The sequence below is a fragment of the Miniopterus schreibersii genome (assembly GCF_964146895.1).
Source record: "Miniopterus schreibersii genome assembly, chromosome: X".
NCBI lineage: Eukaryota > Metazoa > Chordata > Mammalia > Chiroptera > Miniopteridae > Miniopterus > Miniopterus schreibersii.
This window is the reverse complement of record NC_138104.1, coordinates 74,475,344-74,492,925: the sequence shown is the minus strand read 5'-3', so window position 1 is coordinate 74,492,925 and position 17,582 is coordinate 74,475,344. Positions and strand designations below refer to the sequence as shown.

General features: G+C 51.7%; 1 protein-coding gene across 1 annotated transcript; it reads right to left on the bottom strand.

Moving 5' to 3' along the window:
- Positions 1–48: 48 nt before the first annotated feature.
- On the bottom strand, positions 49–7,830 carry FOXP3 (forkhead box P3). The gene is made up of 10 exons (XM_081126736.1): positions 7,606–7,830; positions 6,977–7,081; positions 6,749–6,887; positions 6,139–6,400; positions 4,630–4,717; positions 4,354–4,434; positions 3,197–3,347; positions 2,503–2,579; positions 1,148–1,249; positions 49–941 (listed from the first exon to the last, which is right to left on the bottom strand). The coding sequence occupies exons 1-10, from the start codon at positions 7,813–7,815 to the stop codon at positions 792–794; spliced, it is 1,365 nt and encodes a 454-aa protein (XP_080982862.1). The 5' UTR covers positions 7,816–7,830; the 3' UTR covers positions 49–791.
- Positions 7,831–17,582: the final 9,752 nt, after the last annotated feature.

Here is a 17,582-nt window from a genome sequence, read left to right as displayed (position 1 = left end):
GCTCAGGGCGGGGCAGAGGGTGGATGGCAGGTGAGACACAGGGTACATTTTGGTGAGTCAATATATATGGCTGTGTGTGTCTGTGTGGGACCCAGGAGATCCACTGGGGCACTGTGTGGGTGTGTGTGGTGTGCAGGTGAATTCTAATAGGCTGTATGACCAAGTGTATGTGTGAGGAACTGCGTGAGACAGTATGTGACTGGTGTGTCTGTGTGGCTTTCTAGGACCTGAGACCCTGAAGGCTCTAAGGCTGCTGCTGGGTGGGAGTATAGGCACTCCCCTGTAACACTGCACCTAGGGGCCCCGAGGCTGACTGTGGGTGTGTGCGTGCTTCGGGGTATGTGGGTTGACAGGACTACTTGGGTGTGATTATCTGTGTGACTGTGCAGATTTGTGGTTGTCTGAGTGTACTGAGACAAGCTCTTTGTATTTAGGGGTTTGTATGGAGTCCAAGGGACAGAATTGTGACCATCTGTGTTTCTTCCAGCCCAAGGTTGTCTGTGAGTGACTGAGGCAGGCTGTGTGTGTGGTTGATTGTGAAGGCTCAGTTTGCCTGGAGAGCCTGTTGTGGGGGGCTGGGGTAGGGTTACAGGGCTGGGGCCCCTCTAAGCAGCCTTGGTGCAGAGCATATAATCCAGGGGGTAGTCAGCTTGGTAGTAGGGTCCCTGACAGACAAGACAGTGCACATACTTCTTGGTCCCTGCAGACATGTCCAGGGCCTATCACCCCTGTCCTGGCCACTTCTGCCCTGCATTTTGGCCCCTGTCCTTCCTTCTTTCCTTGGTTTTGGGTCAGGGGCCAGGTAGGGGGTTGGAACACCTGCTAGGCCTCTGGCTTCTCTTCTTGCGGAACTCAAACTCATCCACGGTCCACACAGCCCCTTTTTCACTCTCCACCCGCACGAAGCACTTGTGCAAGCTCAGGTTGTGGCGGATGGCATTCTGTGGAAGGAGGACCAGCCAGTCAGGTGGGTGGTGGAGGGAGTGGGTGGGCAGTCATCCTCTGAGGTCAGCAGTCTCCACCAAAAACCAACCTCCTGCCCCTTCCCATCATGTTTGCAAGCCCAGCCCCAGGCCTTCCCAGCTTGGCCCAGCACTGGGGTGGCATTTGAGGCCATCTCAGCCCTGCCACCTCCAGAGGTGCTCACCTTCCAGGTGGCAGGGTGGTTTCTGAAGAAGGCAAACATGTGCGTAAACCAGTGATAGATCTCGTTGAGTGTCCGCTGCTTCTCAGGAGCCTCCAGGATGGCCTGGAAGTTAGGGGGTGTCGGGGTAAGGGGAGATGCTCCCCCAAAGTTGGGCTGAGAGGGGCAGTGACCCACCTGACAGTGGACCATCTGACATGGGGTGGAATTGTAGGGGCAGGGGAAAGGATGGATTGTGGTGATGGATCAGAGACAGGGCTGGATGTGGGGTGAGAGTGGGCCAGGATGGGGTTAGATAAAGGATCAGGGCTGAGGTTGGAGCAGGGTCTGGCTCAGGGTTAGGGCTGGAGTTAGGTTAAAGGTCTGGGGTGGAGTTGGAGTGCGAGTTCTTTGTAGGGGGTGAGGTTTCAAAGTTTGGGAAGAGTAAGGGCCAGGAGGGGGGTCAAGTGAAGGATTTGGAAGGGGTAAAGGGCCAGGCAGAGCTAAAGGTCAGGGACAGGGTTGGTTAGATTCAGGCTAGGGATGGACTAGGACTATTCAAGGGGCGTGTGATAGGATGACGTGTGGCATTAGGTCAGGAGTCAGAGATGGGCCTAGTTATTTAGTTATTTTATGGGTCAGGGATGTGGTTAGGTTCAGGGTCAAGAATGAAGTTGATTGTGGTGAAGTTGAGGTTTGTGTATAGTTAAGGGGCAGGGCCGGGGGTTGTTGTGCAGTGAGGCTAAGGGTCAGGGATTTGATCTGTATGGATTTAGGAATGGGACTAAGTTAAGGGGCAGTGATTACAGCTGCAATGAGGTTCGGGGTCAGGGTGTGGCATCATGTAGGGTTAGGCTAGGTTCAGGTTTGGTGTTAGGTGTGGGCACCTGGGATGAAGGTCCAGGTGGGCTGTGGTGAAGGTTCTGGGAAGGTAGGGATATTCAGCTGAAGGGGCTCAGATGGGGTGAGGTTAAAGGTCAGATAGGTGTTACAAGGGGGGGTGGGGTCTATGTGGGGGATGTGTTGACATACTGGGGCACATCGGGGCTGGGGAAGGAGTTGGGGTAATACCTGGAAAGGGTTTAGGGCAAGAGGCAGAGATCAGATTAGTTTTTGGGTGACTATAGGTCAGGAAGGCTGATAGGTACGGGCTTGAGGTGGACATTAGGAAAGGAGTGGGTTTAGGGCCAGAATTTGGCTTGCCTGGGCGTGGGTGATGGTTTAGGTTTGGGTTTGGGGGCAGGTCTGAGGTGAAGCCAGCAGGGGGATCACACCTGAGGCATGGCTTTCTTCATGCAGGAGCCCTCCTTAGGGGTGCTCGAGGGAGGCCGGGAGTTTGGGAGGCAGGTCCCCACCCTGTCTTTTTCTGCCCTGCTTACCCAGCGGATGAGGGTGGCATAGGTGAACGGGGGCCGCATGTTGTGGAACTTGAAGTAGTCCATGTTGTGGAAGAATTCTGCCCAAGGGGAAGAGGAGTCAGGCCCCACCAGAACCTCCTCACTCCCTCTCCTGCCCTCTGCTGTTCCCATGACCACAGTTACTGCTTGCCGAGCATCTGACATAACTCGTATCACTTACTCTTTGTACCACTCCCACCCAAATGGGGCTTATTCTTGCTGATGTTTAAAGGAAGGGAAGTAACTTGCACACCAAAAGGATGTAACTGGTTAAGTGGCAGAACCAGATGACACGCAAGGGCCCTGATCACTGTTAAACCCACAGCCCAGGCCTTTTGTGTAGTGGGGGCTGGCGAACTTGGGCGAATACCCCACTTTCCCTTCAGGGGGAGAGGGAGAGTCCCTGGAAATTACATAGGTAGTCCCCTCCCTTCTCCCTTCTGATGACCAAATGGAACAGCTGAAGCCCCAAAGCCCAGGGAGACAGAACTAGACAGCTGAGACCATAATGGGAGCTTGCAGGCTACAGAAACTGAGAGGAAGCTTTTGTAAGCGGGTGTATTTTCCCAAAGGCTGGGTTGCGGTGGTGGGGGAGAGCAGTGTGGAGCCCCCCAATGCATGCCAGTCTGAAGATTAGCGGTTCAGGGACACCATGTAGGGCACAGACCATCCTTACCTGGGAAAGTGCTATGTCCATGGCTGCCCCAGAGGTGCCTCCGCACAGCAAATAGGCCACTGGGGCCCTCCTGGGGGCTGGGCCAGGCTGGAACCGTGGCGCCCGGGGTGCCAGCAGCTACAATGCAGCAGGAGCCCTTGTCAGATGATACCTGGGTGGGGTGAGGGAGAGGCTGGTGACCCAGAGGCTGAAACTTTCCACTTTAATTTTAAATAAGTAAGTGTTTTTAAAAGCAAGGGCACCCTGCCCTGGCCAGTGTGGCTCAGTTGGTTGAGTGTCATCCAGTGCACCAAAAGATCGCCAACTTGATTTCTAATCAGGGCACATGCCCAGGTTGTGGGTTCAGTCCTGTCGGGGTGCATACAGGAGGCAACAAATGGACGTTTCTCTCTCACATCAGTATTTCTCTCCCTCTCCCTTCCTCTCTCTAAAATCAATAAAAAAACACACAAACATATTTAAAAGCAAGGGTGCCCTCTTCTCAACTCCAGTCTGATGTATATTCCCGCAAAGCAGCATTAGCCATATTTCTCAGTGTGGTGTGAGCACTAGTGTGTGTAGCTCACCAACGCTGGGGCCGCCAGCTGGGGTTGAATCGGGCTCCTCTACAACCCCACCTTGGGAAAGTCACAAGTCTGCCTGGCCTCAATTTTCCTCATCTGTAGGCTAGGGATGATAGCAGTGCCTACGTTATAGTAGCATCATGAGGAGTGAGTTCACACCAGCAAAGGGATCAGAAGCAGTGCCTGTTACCCAGGCCCGCTTCGTGGGTATGTGACCTGCACAGCCACACAGGGCCCTGTACTTAGTTTAATGCTCTGCAGTTGCCATCTTGAAATTCGAGCCCTGCATTTCATTTTGCTCTGGGCTCTGTGAGCTATATAGCCAGTCCTGCTAGTGACACATGATCTACATGCAGTAAATGTCTAGCTATTTGATGTTTTGAAAGCAAGATTATGATGTTTCCAGAGCTTAGGGTGAGAGGGTTTGTAAGTGGAGGGGAATGGATTCTCAGGTCTGGGCATGTTTGGAACTGGGAACAAGGGCCCACATATCCCAGGGCCTGGGTGTAAGGATAGGTCTCCCGCACCCTGCAGGGCCCCTTTCCTGCCCCTCCCCACAGCAGTCTCTGCCGCCATCAGGCCCAGGTGGCTTACCATGGATGGAGCCTTGGTCAGGGCCACCTTCCCAGCCAGGTGGGCCTGCATAGCGCCCAGCTTCTCCTTCTCCAGCACCAGCTGTGAAGATGGGAACAAAGTGAGGCCTCAAGCTGGCCTTTGCCAACCATGGTTTGCCCAGGCTATGGTCTTGCCTGGGAGTGCACCTTCCCCTTCCTTAACGTTAGCTCCCATCCTGGGTGAGCTTGGCTCCTGGCACAGGGTAGACATAACGTTTGCCCACCATCCCCCACCATCACCCCTGCCCCATGTCACCTGCTGCTCCAGAGACTGCACCACCTCCCTCTGGAGGAGACACTGCGCCCTGCCCTTCTCATCCAGGAGATGGTCTGCCTGGCAGTGCCTGGGGAGGGGGGAAGATTCCATGCAGGTGACCATGGCAGGCCTGGCCTCCTGGCTCAATGTTCTGAATGGGGAAGGCTCAGACTCTCTGGGAGGTCTCTCCTCAGAGCCTCAGCCTCCCATTCCTCTACCTCAGGCTCCCTCTCACACTGTCATTCGTTCAACACATGCTACTTGGCATCCCCCTTGTGCCAGGCCTGAGCTTGCCACTGGAGCCTGGCCAGGGTGTTGGGGATGATGTTGGAAGGGTGGCAAGCTGGGAGCAGCCAGGTAGGTGAGAGAAGGAAAGGCATTCCAGGTGGAGGGAAGGCCTGGTGGTGAAGAGGACAGCATGCATTGAGTTGCCACTGATAGTTGGGTAGGGTTGGAGAAGGTGGGGTGTGTGTGTGTATGTTGTATCTCTGTGTGATGAGGCTAAGGAGAGGCAGCAATAGCCATTTTGAGGAGCTGGGACTTTGGGGATCAAGAAAATCATGCTTTCCCTGGTCAGTGTTGCTCAGTATTTAGAACATTGGCCCATGCGCTGAAGGTCTTGGTTTCGACTCCTGATCAAGGGCACGTACCTGGGCTGCAGGTTAGATCCCCAGCCCCGAACTGGGCCACATGCAGGAGGTAACCAATCAGTCAGTCTCTCTCTCTCTCTCTCTCTCTCTCTCTCTCTCTCTCTCTCTCTCTCTCTCTCTCTCTCTCTCACACACACACACACACACACACACACACACACACACTCCCTCCCACCCTAAAAAAGTCAATGGAGAAAATATCCTTGGGTGAGGATTAACAAAAAATAAAAAATAAAATCAGGTTGGTGTGCTGGCATGAGGGGTAGCAGGGCAAAGCAGTTAGGAGTGCGGATTCTGGAGCCTGGCTGCCTGGGTTCAAATCCCAGCTCTGTCGCTTAGGAAGTGGGTGATCTTGATCTAGACACTGAACCTCTTTGGCCTGTTTCTTTGTCTGTAAAATGGAGGTAAATAATAGTACACACTATTATGCCCCATATACAGATGAGAAAACCAGGGCCCAGAGAGGCTAAGTAACTTGCCCAAGGTCTTACAGCCAGTTAGTGACAGAGCCTGAATTTAAATTCTCAGTCTCAGCTTTTGCCTCTTTTGTTTTTAATCCTCACCCAATGATATTTTTTTCCATTGACTTTTTTAGAGAGAGTGGAAGGGAGGGAGGGGGAGGGAGAGAGAGAGACAGAGAGAGAGAGAGGAGAAACATCAATGTGAGAGACGCATCAATTGATTGCCTTCCTCACGCAAGTGCCCTGACCAGGGATTGAACCTGCAACCCACACCGGCCAGGGCAGCTTTTGCCTCTTTTACTACCTATCAGGGTGAGGCCTGAGCTGAGACCTGCACCCCAGACCTCCTTCCACAAACTGGGGACCCCCCTGAAGTGGAATAGGTCTGGGCCACTCACTTGAGGAAGTCCTCTGGCTCCTCGAAGACCTTCTCACATCCGGGCCACTTGCAGACACCATTTGCCAGCAGTGAGTAGGGGCCCTGGGGCACAGTCGAAAGGGTGCTGGGGGGACAGAGAGTGTTAGAGGAGGGCCTGGCAAGGCAAGGGTCTTTCCCAGCCTTGCCCACTGACCTGTCTTTCCTGGGTGCACCAGGGCTTGGGAAGGTGCAGAGCAGTGCTGGTTCCCTGGACACCCACTCCAGGCTGGCCACGTTGATCCCTGTGGGTGGGGACAGGGCACCTCTGGAGACTATGGGCTGGGCTCTCCTTTTGAGCTTCCTACCCTCCTGAGTCTCTGGCGTCCCTCACATCCAAGGCTTCTGGTGGAGCAACTCAAATACTGCCATTCACAAGTGCTGACATTTTGACTAATTCTGCAAAGATCTGGTCTGTGATTTTGATGTTCTGCATCTTTCAGGTTCTGAGCCTGACATTTTTTGGAGGTTGGAGTTTCCAAGATGATGAAACCTGACACCTGACACCTGAGGGCCATGATTCAGCAGCCTATGCTGCTCACTTTCAAGGACTTGGGGGCTCTGAGATTCTGTGGGGCTATGGGGTGTATTACCAGGTGGCAGGCCCGGCCGGGCCTTGAGAGAGAAGACCCCAGTGGCGGTGGTGGGTGGTGGGAGGCTGAGCATAGCTGGGCTGTCCAGTGGGCGCACCTGCAGCACAGGGGTCCGGGCATGGGCATCCACTGTTGAGAGCTAGGAGCACATATGGGCTGTGGTTCAGCCTGGGCCCCTCCCCAGTTCCCCCACCTGCTCCCTCTTCCCTGCCTGGTCAGGGTCCATACCTGGTGCATGAAGTGTGGCCTGTCCTGGAGGAGTGCCTGCAAGTGGGGCGAGGGACCCAGCCGTGCTCCAGAGGGTGCCACCATGACGAGGGGCACTGTAGGCACCTGGGGGGAGAAGGCAGGCAGGAGAGATGTCATCCTCACCCTCACTGTTCTACATGCTGAGTTCACATGCTCCTCACCACAACCCCACACAATAGGTACTACGATGGTCTCCTTTATACATATGTAGAAACTTAGGCTCAGGGAGATTGAGTGACTTTCTCAAGATCAACCAGCTAATAAGTGGCAGAGCTGGCCTCAACTTTGTCATCTCACCTCCTTGGGCCCCAGCCTCTCTTCTGTCACATGGGGATGGGGACATGTGGCCATGTTTATGGGAACATGATAGGGTCTCCTCTCCTGAGAGAGGGATTGGGAGTTTGGGGAGAGCCTCGAATCTCTGAGACCTGCTAAGTGGGGACTTTCTTGGCCCTGTGATATCTGCATAAGTCACAGACTTGCCTGGGACCCAGAAAACCACTTCCTGTGCCCCAGCCGGGCCCCCCGCCCAGTGCCACAGTAAAGGTCGGCACCTGTAGGCCCAGGTACTCCACCCTGCTTGCTCCATCCTGGGCCCTGGGCCTCACCTGCAGCTGTGATGGTGGCATGGGGTTCAAGCAGGAGGAGGCGGCATGGGTCCCGCCTCGGAGGTCCCGGCCCTGGAAGGTTGCCCCCGGGCTCTTGGCCCCCAGCTGGTCTGAGGCCTTGGGTATAGCCCTCCAGCTGGGTGAGGGTCCTGGGGATGGGCTGAGCACCAAGGAAGGGGCCAAGGGCTTGGATGGCCTGGGGTTGGGCATTGGGTCCTTGTACGAGGTCAGGCTGTGGAGACATGGGGGGAATGAGTTATACATGTGCTGGAGGTGTGCAAAATACTCAACCACCTGAACCATGTGGATACACCCTCTGGTCAGAGCAGGCATTGGCTGGGACATGTCCCAAAGAACCCCACAAGTAGACCCCAGCTCTGGACATGTTTGCATGCACATGCACACACACGGTATCAGGAGCATAAGTGTGTGTGTGTCTGCACATGCCCCACATGCAGACTTGCACCAGTCCAGCACATGGCTTGCCTGCGCATGCTGGCACAGCCCTGGTGGGGATGTGTCCTCCAGAGGGCAGTTGGGGTTCAGTGTGGTTTGCAGGGCCTTAGCCAGGGCAGGTCTCAGCTCTGTCCCCCATCACTTGAGGCTTTATCTTCAGTCCTCCAGTCCTCCCTGCACCTGGAATAAGTCACACCACCTTTGCTGATCCACGTGGGGCTGGTCTCTGATTTTCTCCTGGGAGCATTATTTTACCCCAGTGATTTGGGCATATCTGGGAATGGCAGGGGGCATGGACTCAAAAGATCCCTCTGGCTGCTGTGAGAGGGACAGACTCTACGAAGGCAGGGCAGAAGCAGAGGACTAGTGAGGATGCTACTGCAACAGTCAAGGTGAGTGACAATGGTCGCACAGAACAGGACGGTGGCAGTGGAGATGGTGAGAAGTGAGTGGATTCTGAGCATGTTCAGAGCATTTTCTGGTAGCTTGGATCTGGGGTTAAAAGAGGGAGAGTCAAGGTGACTTCTGGGTAATAGCCTGAGCAGCTGGAGGGACAGAACTGATGTGACCAGAGATGAGGTAGATGGGGGAAGCTGTGTGTACGTGTGATGATCCAGATGTGGATGAGCATGAGGAGTCTGGCATTAGACATACGAGTGGAAATGCTGAGTGGGCAGCTGAGTATAGGAGTCTGGAGCTCAGGCAGCGGTAGAGTCTGGCCATCTCTGGGCTCTGCCCTGCATGGAACTGGTAAGTGCCAGAGAGGAGAGACGGGCTCTCTTAAGCCAGGGCCTGTGGGAGCTCCTTGACTCAGACCCCACTGGAATTGATGCCCAGCTGCCTCCAAGCCTTGGCTCATGCTGTTTGACTTGCCTGGAATGCCCACTCCTCCTCTTCCCCTGTCTGAGGCCAATCCAGAAAGCCCTCCACAGCAGCTCCAGACCCCTACACTCCCCAACAGGCAGGGCCTTGGTTTCCCAGAATCCTATAATCCCAGACTGAGAGGAAGTCAGAGCTGGAAGGGACTGCCTAGTCCAACCTGCATTTTACCGAAGGGGACACCCAGGGGCAGCATTCCACAATCCCATGGCGACTTGAGAGCTCCACTTTTCTCCAGAAAGGGTGTGCTCAAGCACATTTCACAGGCCCCTGCTGTGGGGCTGTGTGTCTCTCCGCCTCACCCCACAGCACAGGGTTGGGCACACGGCTGCTGACGCCAGCCCTAGGTAGTACAAGGAGGCTTCTGGGGGAGCACTTGTTCCTTCCTTTCCTTGCTGTTAGTCCATGGGAGTTGTCAGAACTGTGGTGCTGAGGGAGGGAGGGATGAAAATCCAGATACTCAACCCTTAGTCTCCCTTGGGGGTTAGAACATTATTGTGTGAGAAACAGGAGTTTGGATCTGTGGAAGCTCAGGACAAGGGCCCGAGAGAACGTCAGTGACCACGAGGTGAATGAAGGAATTAGTGAACGAATGAAGGTGGAGATCAGGGCGATGCTTCTATAAGCCAAGGAATGCCAAGAATTGCTAGCAAACCACGAGAAGCTACGGGAGTGGCCCGGACACTTTCTTACAGTTCTAGGAGCCAGCCCTGTCATCATCACCTTGATCTAGGATTTCAGGCCTCCAGAACTGAGGCAATAAATTTCTATTAAGCCACCCAGTTTGTGGTACTTTGTTACAGAAGCCGGAGCAAACTAGTACCAATTTTGGTGAGTGAATGGATGTTTCACATTACTCTGGCTTGGTCCACACAGCTGGCCTGCGGTCACTTCTGAAGCTGCCTGGATACTTGGCCAGAGCTTGTGAGAAATCTCCTCCTCAGACACACCTGGAGCAGCCTGACTCAGGAGCAGAGCTGCATTCTCAGAAAGGGGCCATGGACACGGGCTGTCTGGTGGTGGGTGCTGGAGGGCCGGGCTGGGCAGCCAGCTTCCTGCACTGTCTGTTGGGGCGTCCCTTTCTGACTGTTTCTCAGAAGACACATGGAGGATGTTTCTGGGACATAGATTGTGTTTTCATATCGGGGTCTGCATCTGGGCCCTGTTGTCAGAGCCTCTGACTTCCCCAGATTTTTCCGCCATTGACGTCATGGCGGCCGGATGCGCTGGGCTTCATGGGCACCAAGGAGGCAGACACCCCACCCCACGGGTTTCGTTCCGAGAAGTGGCCGGCCCATCCTGCAGCCGAGCCCACTTGGCCCAGGTGGGGTGATGAGGGTGCTGGCGGATGTGGTGAGTGACGTCCATCTGGCCACCATGACAAGCCCTGGGCCCTGTAGACCTGGCCCTTCTCAGGCAAGAATCAGCCCAAGACTTGATGCTTGCGGAGTGCCATAAAGATCCCACAGACACTGGGACCCTGGGGGTCTTCAAATGGTACTATGCCAAAACCTCAGAGTCACAGAGCATCATTACTTAGATTCAAAGGATCCCAGGATCTCAAACCCACACACTCTCTGGGGGCCATGGGTCCAACTTCTCAGTATGTGAAAGCCAATGTCCCTGGTATCCAAAATTACTGGAACTCCCTGAAGGACAGAAAGCTCACTGCTTCATCTGGCCTCCCGCCTACCAGGCCTGAAATTGCAATAAACCTCCTCTCCTTCTTAAGTTCTGTGAAGGCAGGAGGGTCAGAATTACCCCCTCTCCTTCCCCCAGCCTGGGGCCAGGTTCTGCCACTAACTAGCTACAACTCTCCTCAGGCTCATACGTAAATTGGGACAATAACAGTATCCATTTTCTAAAGTTAATGCACATGGAACGCTTAGCAAAACGTCAGTGACTGGTGAAGGGACCCTGCAGGGCCTCGGTCTCCCTATCCATTCTGGAACAATGTTCCCAGACCCATAGCCACTTTTCCAGAGATGGGGAAGGAAGACAGGGGAGGTTGAAGCTGGAGAACTTTTGGCAAGGGCCTCATGGTGGGGAGCAGGAAAAGCCCTGGCCTTTGCCAGTAGAGATCCCACCACCAGGCTCTCTGGAAAGGCCCTGGGATGGAGGTTCCCAGGAACCAGTGCAACTCTGAAGACATGGCTGAGCTCTGTCCATAGCTAGACCCGCTGACTGATGTCCTCCCAGTAACATCACCCTCTGCCCATGAGGCCTCCTGACCCATGGGCCCTGGGACCCCACCCAGCATAGCTCTTGCGAGGCTGAGCCTCACACTGTGACCATAGATCCTTCTGCCCTAGTGAGGGTCCCATCTGTGAGAAGGCAGAATGGGGAATGGCAGCAGCTGGAGGGCCAAGTCCCCTTGCCCCCCTCATGGTGCTGAGAGGTAAACTGAGGCCCACAGTGAGGGAGAGACACAGCCATGGTCCCACTGAGAGTCCTAAGTTCTGAGCTTGGGTCTCAACTCTGCCACTGCATCTCTGTGAGGACTTGGGAGAGGCCCTCCCACCCATCTCTGGGTCTCAATTTGCTCCTCTTGTACACTGGGAAGGGGAGAGGTGTGGAGTAGGTGAGGGCCAGGACCCTTCCACCCTGTCAGGGTGAGTTGTTAGGTGTCTACAGAGCTTCACATCGACAACTGCTCCTCTATCCAGGGGACCAAGAGACAGGGATACATAGAGACAAAGAGAGATGGAAACAAAGAGACAGACATAGAGGCAGAGAGAGACACAGAGAACAAGAGATACAGAGAGAGATGGCAGAGATAGACAGAATGAGAGACAAAGAGAATGAGAGAGACAGTGAGAGATGCTGAGAGGAGAGAGAGAGTGTATGTATGACCCATAGGACCTATGTGAGAGAGAGACAGAGCGACAGTGATGCCCCAAATAAGAACAGTTGACGGCCTCTGGCTAGAGAAACTGATGCTGCTTGAAATGATGAAGAATAACAAAGGGCAAGATGGGGGCTACACCTAGGCTGGGTATTGTTTTGTGCTGCAAAGCAACGATCAGTAAAGTGGTGTGTACAGCGGTTCCAGTACAAGGGCAGACACTGAGGAACAGAACAGAACAGAACAGAACAGAATAGAATGCCCAAACACAGACCCATGGCTAGAGGGAATGCGGTTTGTGATGACTGTGGCATTTCAAACTGGGGGACGGTGTAGGATAGACTGTTTAACAAATGTTTCTGGGATAATTAAGGGAAAAATAGTTATTGAATGAATAATCAGCCCTTTCCCCACTAACCCCTCCCTACCCAGTTTGAAATGTCAGCATCATCATATACCCTAAAAGAAATTCCAGATCCATCAAAAAGATAAATAATAATATCTAATATGGATGTTGGGCGTATTGTATTCCAGGCCCTATGCTAGGAACTTAACACGGTTAATAGACTTAATCCTCACAACCACCTTTGAGGTAGATACTATTGTAACTGCCACAGTAGGTAGGAGGAAATGGAGGTAACAGGGTTTAAATGCCTGGCTAAAAATCACACAGATGGCTTAGGGTGAGGCTGGGTTTGTTGCAGATAGTCTGGCTCCAACACATGTGAACATTTACCTCATTTTCAACTGTGAAAAGACTTTCTAAGCACAAAACCAGAGACAGTAACCACAGAAGAAAAGACTAACCTATTTGACTATATAAAAATGTCACAAGTATCATAAAACACTATGAACAAATAGGAAAAGTAAATATTTGTTATGTATGTATGGCTGATGAAAGGTTAATATCCTTTCTAAATAAAGAGCTGTGATAAATCAATAGGAAAAGAGATGAACACCCTATTGGGACTAAGGACACCAGATAGAAAAAGTACAAATGGTTAATAAACAGTATAAGTAATCAAAGAATGTAAATTTCAACAATGTGGTAATTTTTTTTTACCTGTTATGTTGAGAAAGGATTAAAAAATTATAATACCCACACAAGGTTAGCTTGAGTAGAGAGAGCATAAAACAGGACAAGCTTTTGGGAGAATAGTTTGCCGAGAGGCTCAGAAACCTTAAAAATGCAACCACCCTTTGCCCCAGTAACTCCATTTCCAGGGACCCAAGGCACTAATCAGGAATGGCTGGGGAAAATGAGAAACCACCCAGCTGTCCAGGGAAGGGCATTGGGTCAAACCAATCATGGTTCGTGCAAATGTGAGATCAGTTTTGACAGCTATGAAAGATCATATGTTGATACCATTTTTAGTGATCTACAAAAATGCTCCTATTAATTGAATAAAGCAGGAACAAAGCCAATGGATAGCATGAATCTAATTTAGTTAAAAAAATACTCACAGCTAACACTTAGTGAGCACTTGCTAAGCCTGCAGAGACGAGCTCACCCCAGCCTTGAACAGCTTGTTCTGTCCCTGGACTTGGACTCTGGACACACACACACACACACACACGGTCCTGGGAGTAGGACCACACAGGTAAACCATGGTTGACAATGGCATGAAGTGCCCCCCGGGAGGGCCTCCTTTCATACAGCGCAAGGACAAGTTCAGTTAAGTCCTCAGCTTGACCCGACAGCTCACCGTTCTCCTTTGATGGGAGCAAACAGAATTGACAATCATTCTTATAAAATGTAAATATCCTCATCAGCATTACTCAACGCACTATCATTGAGCACCAACAGTATATAAAGTCCTATGCTGTATTCCGGATGGAAGGCAGGCAGGGGAGGCAAGACAAGAGAGCAGGTGAGATGGTGGGAGAAAGACTGAGGAAAGGAAACAGATGGAGTGTGGTCAAGATGGAGGACACAGGCAGGGAAAATGGTCAGAGCAGACAAAGACAGAAGGATGCAGATTCTGAGTGCCAAGGTAAGCAGACAGGAAAAGACGGGCAGAGAAACACGGAATGAGTGAGACGGGGCATAGAGACAGAGGGATGGGAGGTATTGATATTGAGAGAGAAGAGACAAAGAGAGGTGAGAGATGTAGCTGAAATTTCTAGTTATAGCTGGGCAGTATTTCAAGTTGTTTAAAGCTCTAAAATTCACAAAGATTGGCAGTTGACATATTTAAAAAATCCTACCCATCTATGTATCATTTTAGTTATCTGCCTCCACCCAAGCATTGATTAAGTACTTTACCTATCAGTGTTCTAGCATTTATTATCAGCATTCTTATTGTAAAAAATACTTTACCTGACCAGGACCACAGTAGCTGCATGCGCTTGGACTATGCTGGAGGACCCCTGGCCCTCCAGTGCCTACCTCATTGCCATGTCTTCACTGGACGCGCATCTGGAAGGGAAGGGGGGACACTCACCTTGGTGAAGTGGACTGACAGAAAAGGATCAGCCTGGCTTGTGGGAAACTGTCATATATCAAAAACAACTTTGCTTTTATACCGAGAAGAAAACCCAGGGTGTGGAAGCCACAGACCTCTCTCTTCTAATAATCCAATTTTTTTCGATGACTGTGTGCGCTGATTATCACAGGGTGTGTGTGTGGGGGGGGGGTTCTCAGTTTTCTCTCTCTCTCTTGCTCTGTTTCTCCTCTTCTTGATTATGAGACTTAAACGGAAATTTTGAAATTTTGGTTTTTTTCTTTGCCCTTTACGAGTCATCTGAAAATATAATTTCTTCCCCTCACCACAGAGGTGAGAGGTATCAATGAGATAACAGGACTCACGAGAAACCACAGTTTTTAAAACAAAAGTGTGTAGAGTTAGGGAAAAAAAACCAAAGGAAAAGAACTCAGATAAATCACAGGGGTGTCCCAGGCGTGTACAGACGCTACTCTGTGAGTGAGAGGATATTTGAAGGTCTCTGGGATAAGAGAGGCACTGAAGCCCTATCTGTGGATGGGAAACACCAGGGGAAGAAATGGAACAGGGCTGGGTTTCCAGAGGCTTTGCTCTGCTCCAGGCCGCAGTTTCCCCTTAGGTGGTATTGCTATTGTCATTACCACTCTTACTGCCCAGGGAGGGGGAGCTCTGGACACCCTTGCAACCCATCTTCTCGCAGAGGGTGAGGGGCATGGAAGTTACTAGGTGGAGAAAAAAGCAAGGAGTCCTCCCCAGCCCCCACAATTCCCAGAATTGAAGAGTCTGAGAATCAATGGCTCCTAGAATCCACTGAGCATCACTGAGTAAGGACAGGTAGAAAAGTCTAGTCTCATCACATCTTGGGCCTGAGAGCTCTGACCCAGAGGCCACCCTATAGGAAAGGTTCTGACCGGGACCCCAGTATTACTGCAGCCACCCTCATGAAGCCCATCCCTCTCGCAGGCAGGGACACCATGCCTTGATGCTTCTGCCTCAGCCTTTGTGATTTTCTACTTTGAAAAATCCCAGTTTCCAAGGCTTTAGGATTCCAAATATCTGCCAACATCCCCATAGCTGACATTTATCTCGAATTCTCCACGTGCCAGACACAGTGCAGAACACGTCTCAGAAATGGTCACATTCAATCCTCACCAAAGCCCGTTGAGGTCCATCTTGTCCATCATGGCCGTTGTGCAGGTGGAGAAAATGGAAGCAAGAAGTAGTCAAGAAACTTGCCCCAGATCACAGAACTAGCGAGTGGGGGCCCTGCCTTCCTTGGTGCCTGGCTTTGAAACCCCCAAGTTTCCTTGAGCCCAACAGTCTCAGGTTTTAAATTCTTGGATGAAATGACAGGGAGGTTCTGAGATTCTACTGGGGGGCTTGAAAGTTGTGCGATTTTAAGATCATCCAAGAATTGGTGGCTGCATTTCCTCACCTCTCAGCGAGTACCCCCTCCAACTAATGTTCAACAGGGGAGACCAGCACCCAGTGGCTTCTCCTGACAGGCCATGGCTGAGACTCCCAGGTCCCTGCTCCCCAGCGCCCTGCATGGCCAGGGATTCTGTCATCCAATGTTCACTCCAACCCATCCGCAAAACTGGTTTCAGGCCTGGGGAAGAGAAATTGGAAATAGCTTTTTATTCACATGGTATAAACCTAGTGGCCAAGACCCATCCCTTCACCCCTTTGCGTCTTTTCCTCTCCTCATCTCCCAAGCCTAAAAAAAAAAAAAAAAAAAAAAAGAGAGAGAGCTCCTTTCCTCAACTCAGACTCACCTTTCTGGAAAAGCCCAGAGGCGACCTGATGGCTTGGCTTTGTGAAGAAGAAAAAAAAAAAAAAAAAGAAAAAAAAAAAAGATGAAAAAAAAAAAAAAAGACCTAAAAAAAATCAGCCAACAACGACAATTTAAAAAAAAACCCAACCCTCCCTACCATTAGTTCAAAACAAAACTTTCACTGGTTGAGGCTTCTGAGTTGGTGGGACACATTTGAGACCCAAAGATGGCCTGCATGCCAGGCATCCAGGGGATGCACCAGGGTGGGATGAGGTCCTCAGGTTGAGACCTGCAGGGACCCTGTGTACAGCAGGGGCTTAACAGATGTGGCATATGGTTGGGAGCAAGAGAGGGGGAGATTAGTGTACTTATCAAGAAGGAGTCCTTGGAAGCTGACTTTAGGGATGCCTCCAAGGTTAATGACCTCTTGCTCCCCATGCACTTGGGCCTGATCATTTCTTACACCTGCTGTGTAACTATTAACCAGGCCAGTTCTAGAAGCTGAAGCCTCCTTCCCTGCCCCAGGTCTTGCCCCTCCTGAGAGAAGGCCCTGGTTTTGTCTTTCAGGGTTAGAGGTATGGGCTGAACCCCTCTTATGCCCTCCCAGACCATCTATCCCTTACTGTCAGAGGAATGGCCAGAGAAATAGGAGGAAAACTGAGTGAGAGTGGTGGCCCAAAGAGTCCCCCAGGAGGCTACTTGAGTGGGGCTCAGGGTGTGGGAGGTGTGATGCCGCTGTTGCTGCTGAGAGGTAGGACCTTTGCAGAGTGAGAGCTGGGGCTCAGGTAGGCAGAAAGAGGCAGAGTTCACCACCTCTTCTTTGTACTGGACTATATCTTCTTGCATGAAGGCTTCTGGGGGCGAGTGGGCAGGATTAAACAAAGAGGTGGGTGAATATCCTGAGAAGGGGGCCTTTGACAAAGACTTCAATGAAGTGAGGGAGGGAGCCATGTAGACATCTATGAGTAATTCCAGTGGAAACAGCCAGTGCAAAGGCCCTGAGGTGGGAGTGTGTCTGGTTTGCTCAAGGTCTACTAAGGAGGTTGGTATGGTTAGAGTAGTGTGAGAGAGAGGAAGAGGGGTAAGAGGTGAGGTCAGAGAGGGGACAAAAGGGGGTGGTTAACCAATGCAGGCCACAGGAGAATTGTGAACAGATGAGAGATGTGAACTGTCTTGGGATTTAACAGGATCCCCCTGATTGCTGAGTGTAAAACTGACTGTAGTAGTGAGGGTAGAAGGAGGGGGCAGCAAGAGGGAGGTACTGCAACAGTTCAGGTGACTGATGATGGTGTTGGCAATGGAGTGGGCAAGGATTTGGGAAATATTGTAGATGGAGAGCTGATAGGATCTGTTGAAGGTTGAGAATCTGGGGGCTAGACTTGGACACAGACAATGCCCTAACTGGGTAGGCAGGAAGGAGTCCCTGGATTACTCACCAGCTTGGACTTTTAGGTGATAAAACATTAAGTTCTATCCATTTAAGCTCCCATTATTCCATGATTTTTCTGTTACTTGCAGCTGAACATATTTCTTCCTGACCCATGGCCCCTGGACACTGAGACATGAGGGGGTGGGGAAG

What these genes read in the sequence shown, in the direction of transcription:
- FOXP3 (XM_081126736.1), bottom strand. Translation starts at nt 7,815, where the DNA reads ATGCCCAACCCCAGGCCATCCAAGCCCTTGGCCCCTTCCTTGGTGCTC. An exon ending in TGCCACCATCACAGCTGCAG is followed by an intron (nt 7,082 to 7,605) that starts GTGAGGCCCAGG and finishes TTCTCCCCCCAG; the next exon opens with GTGCCTACAGTGCCCCTCGT. An exon ending in GAGCCAGAGGACTTCCTCAA is followed by an intron (nt 4,718 to 6,138) that starts GTGAGTGGCCCA and finishes CCCCCTCCCCAG; the next exon opens with GCACTGCCAGGCAGACCATC.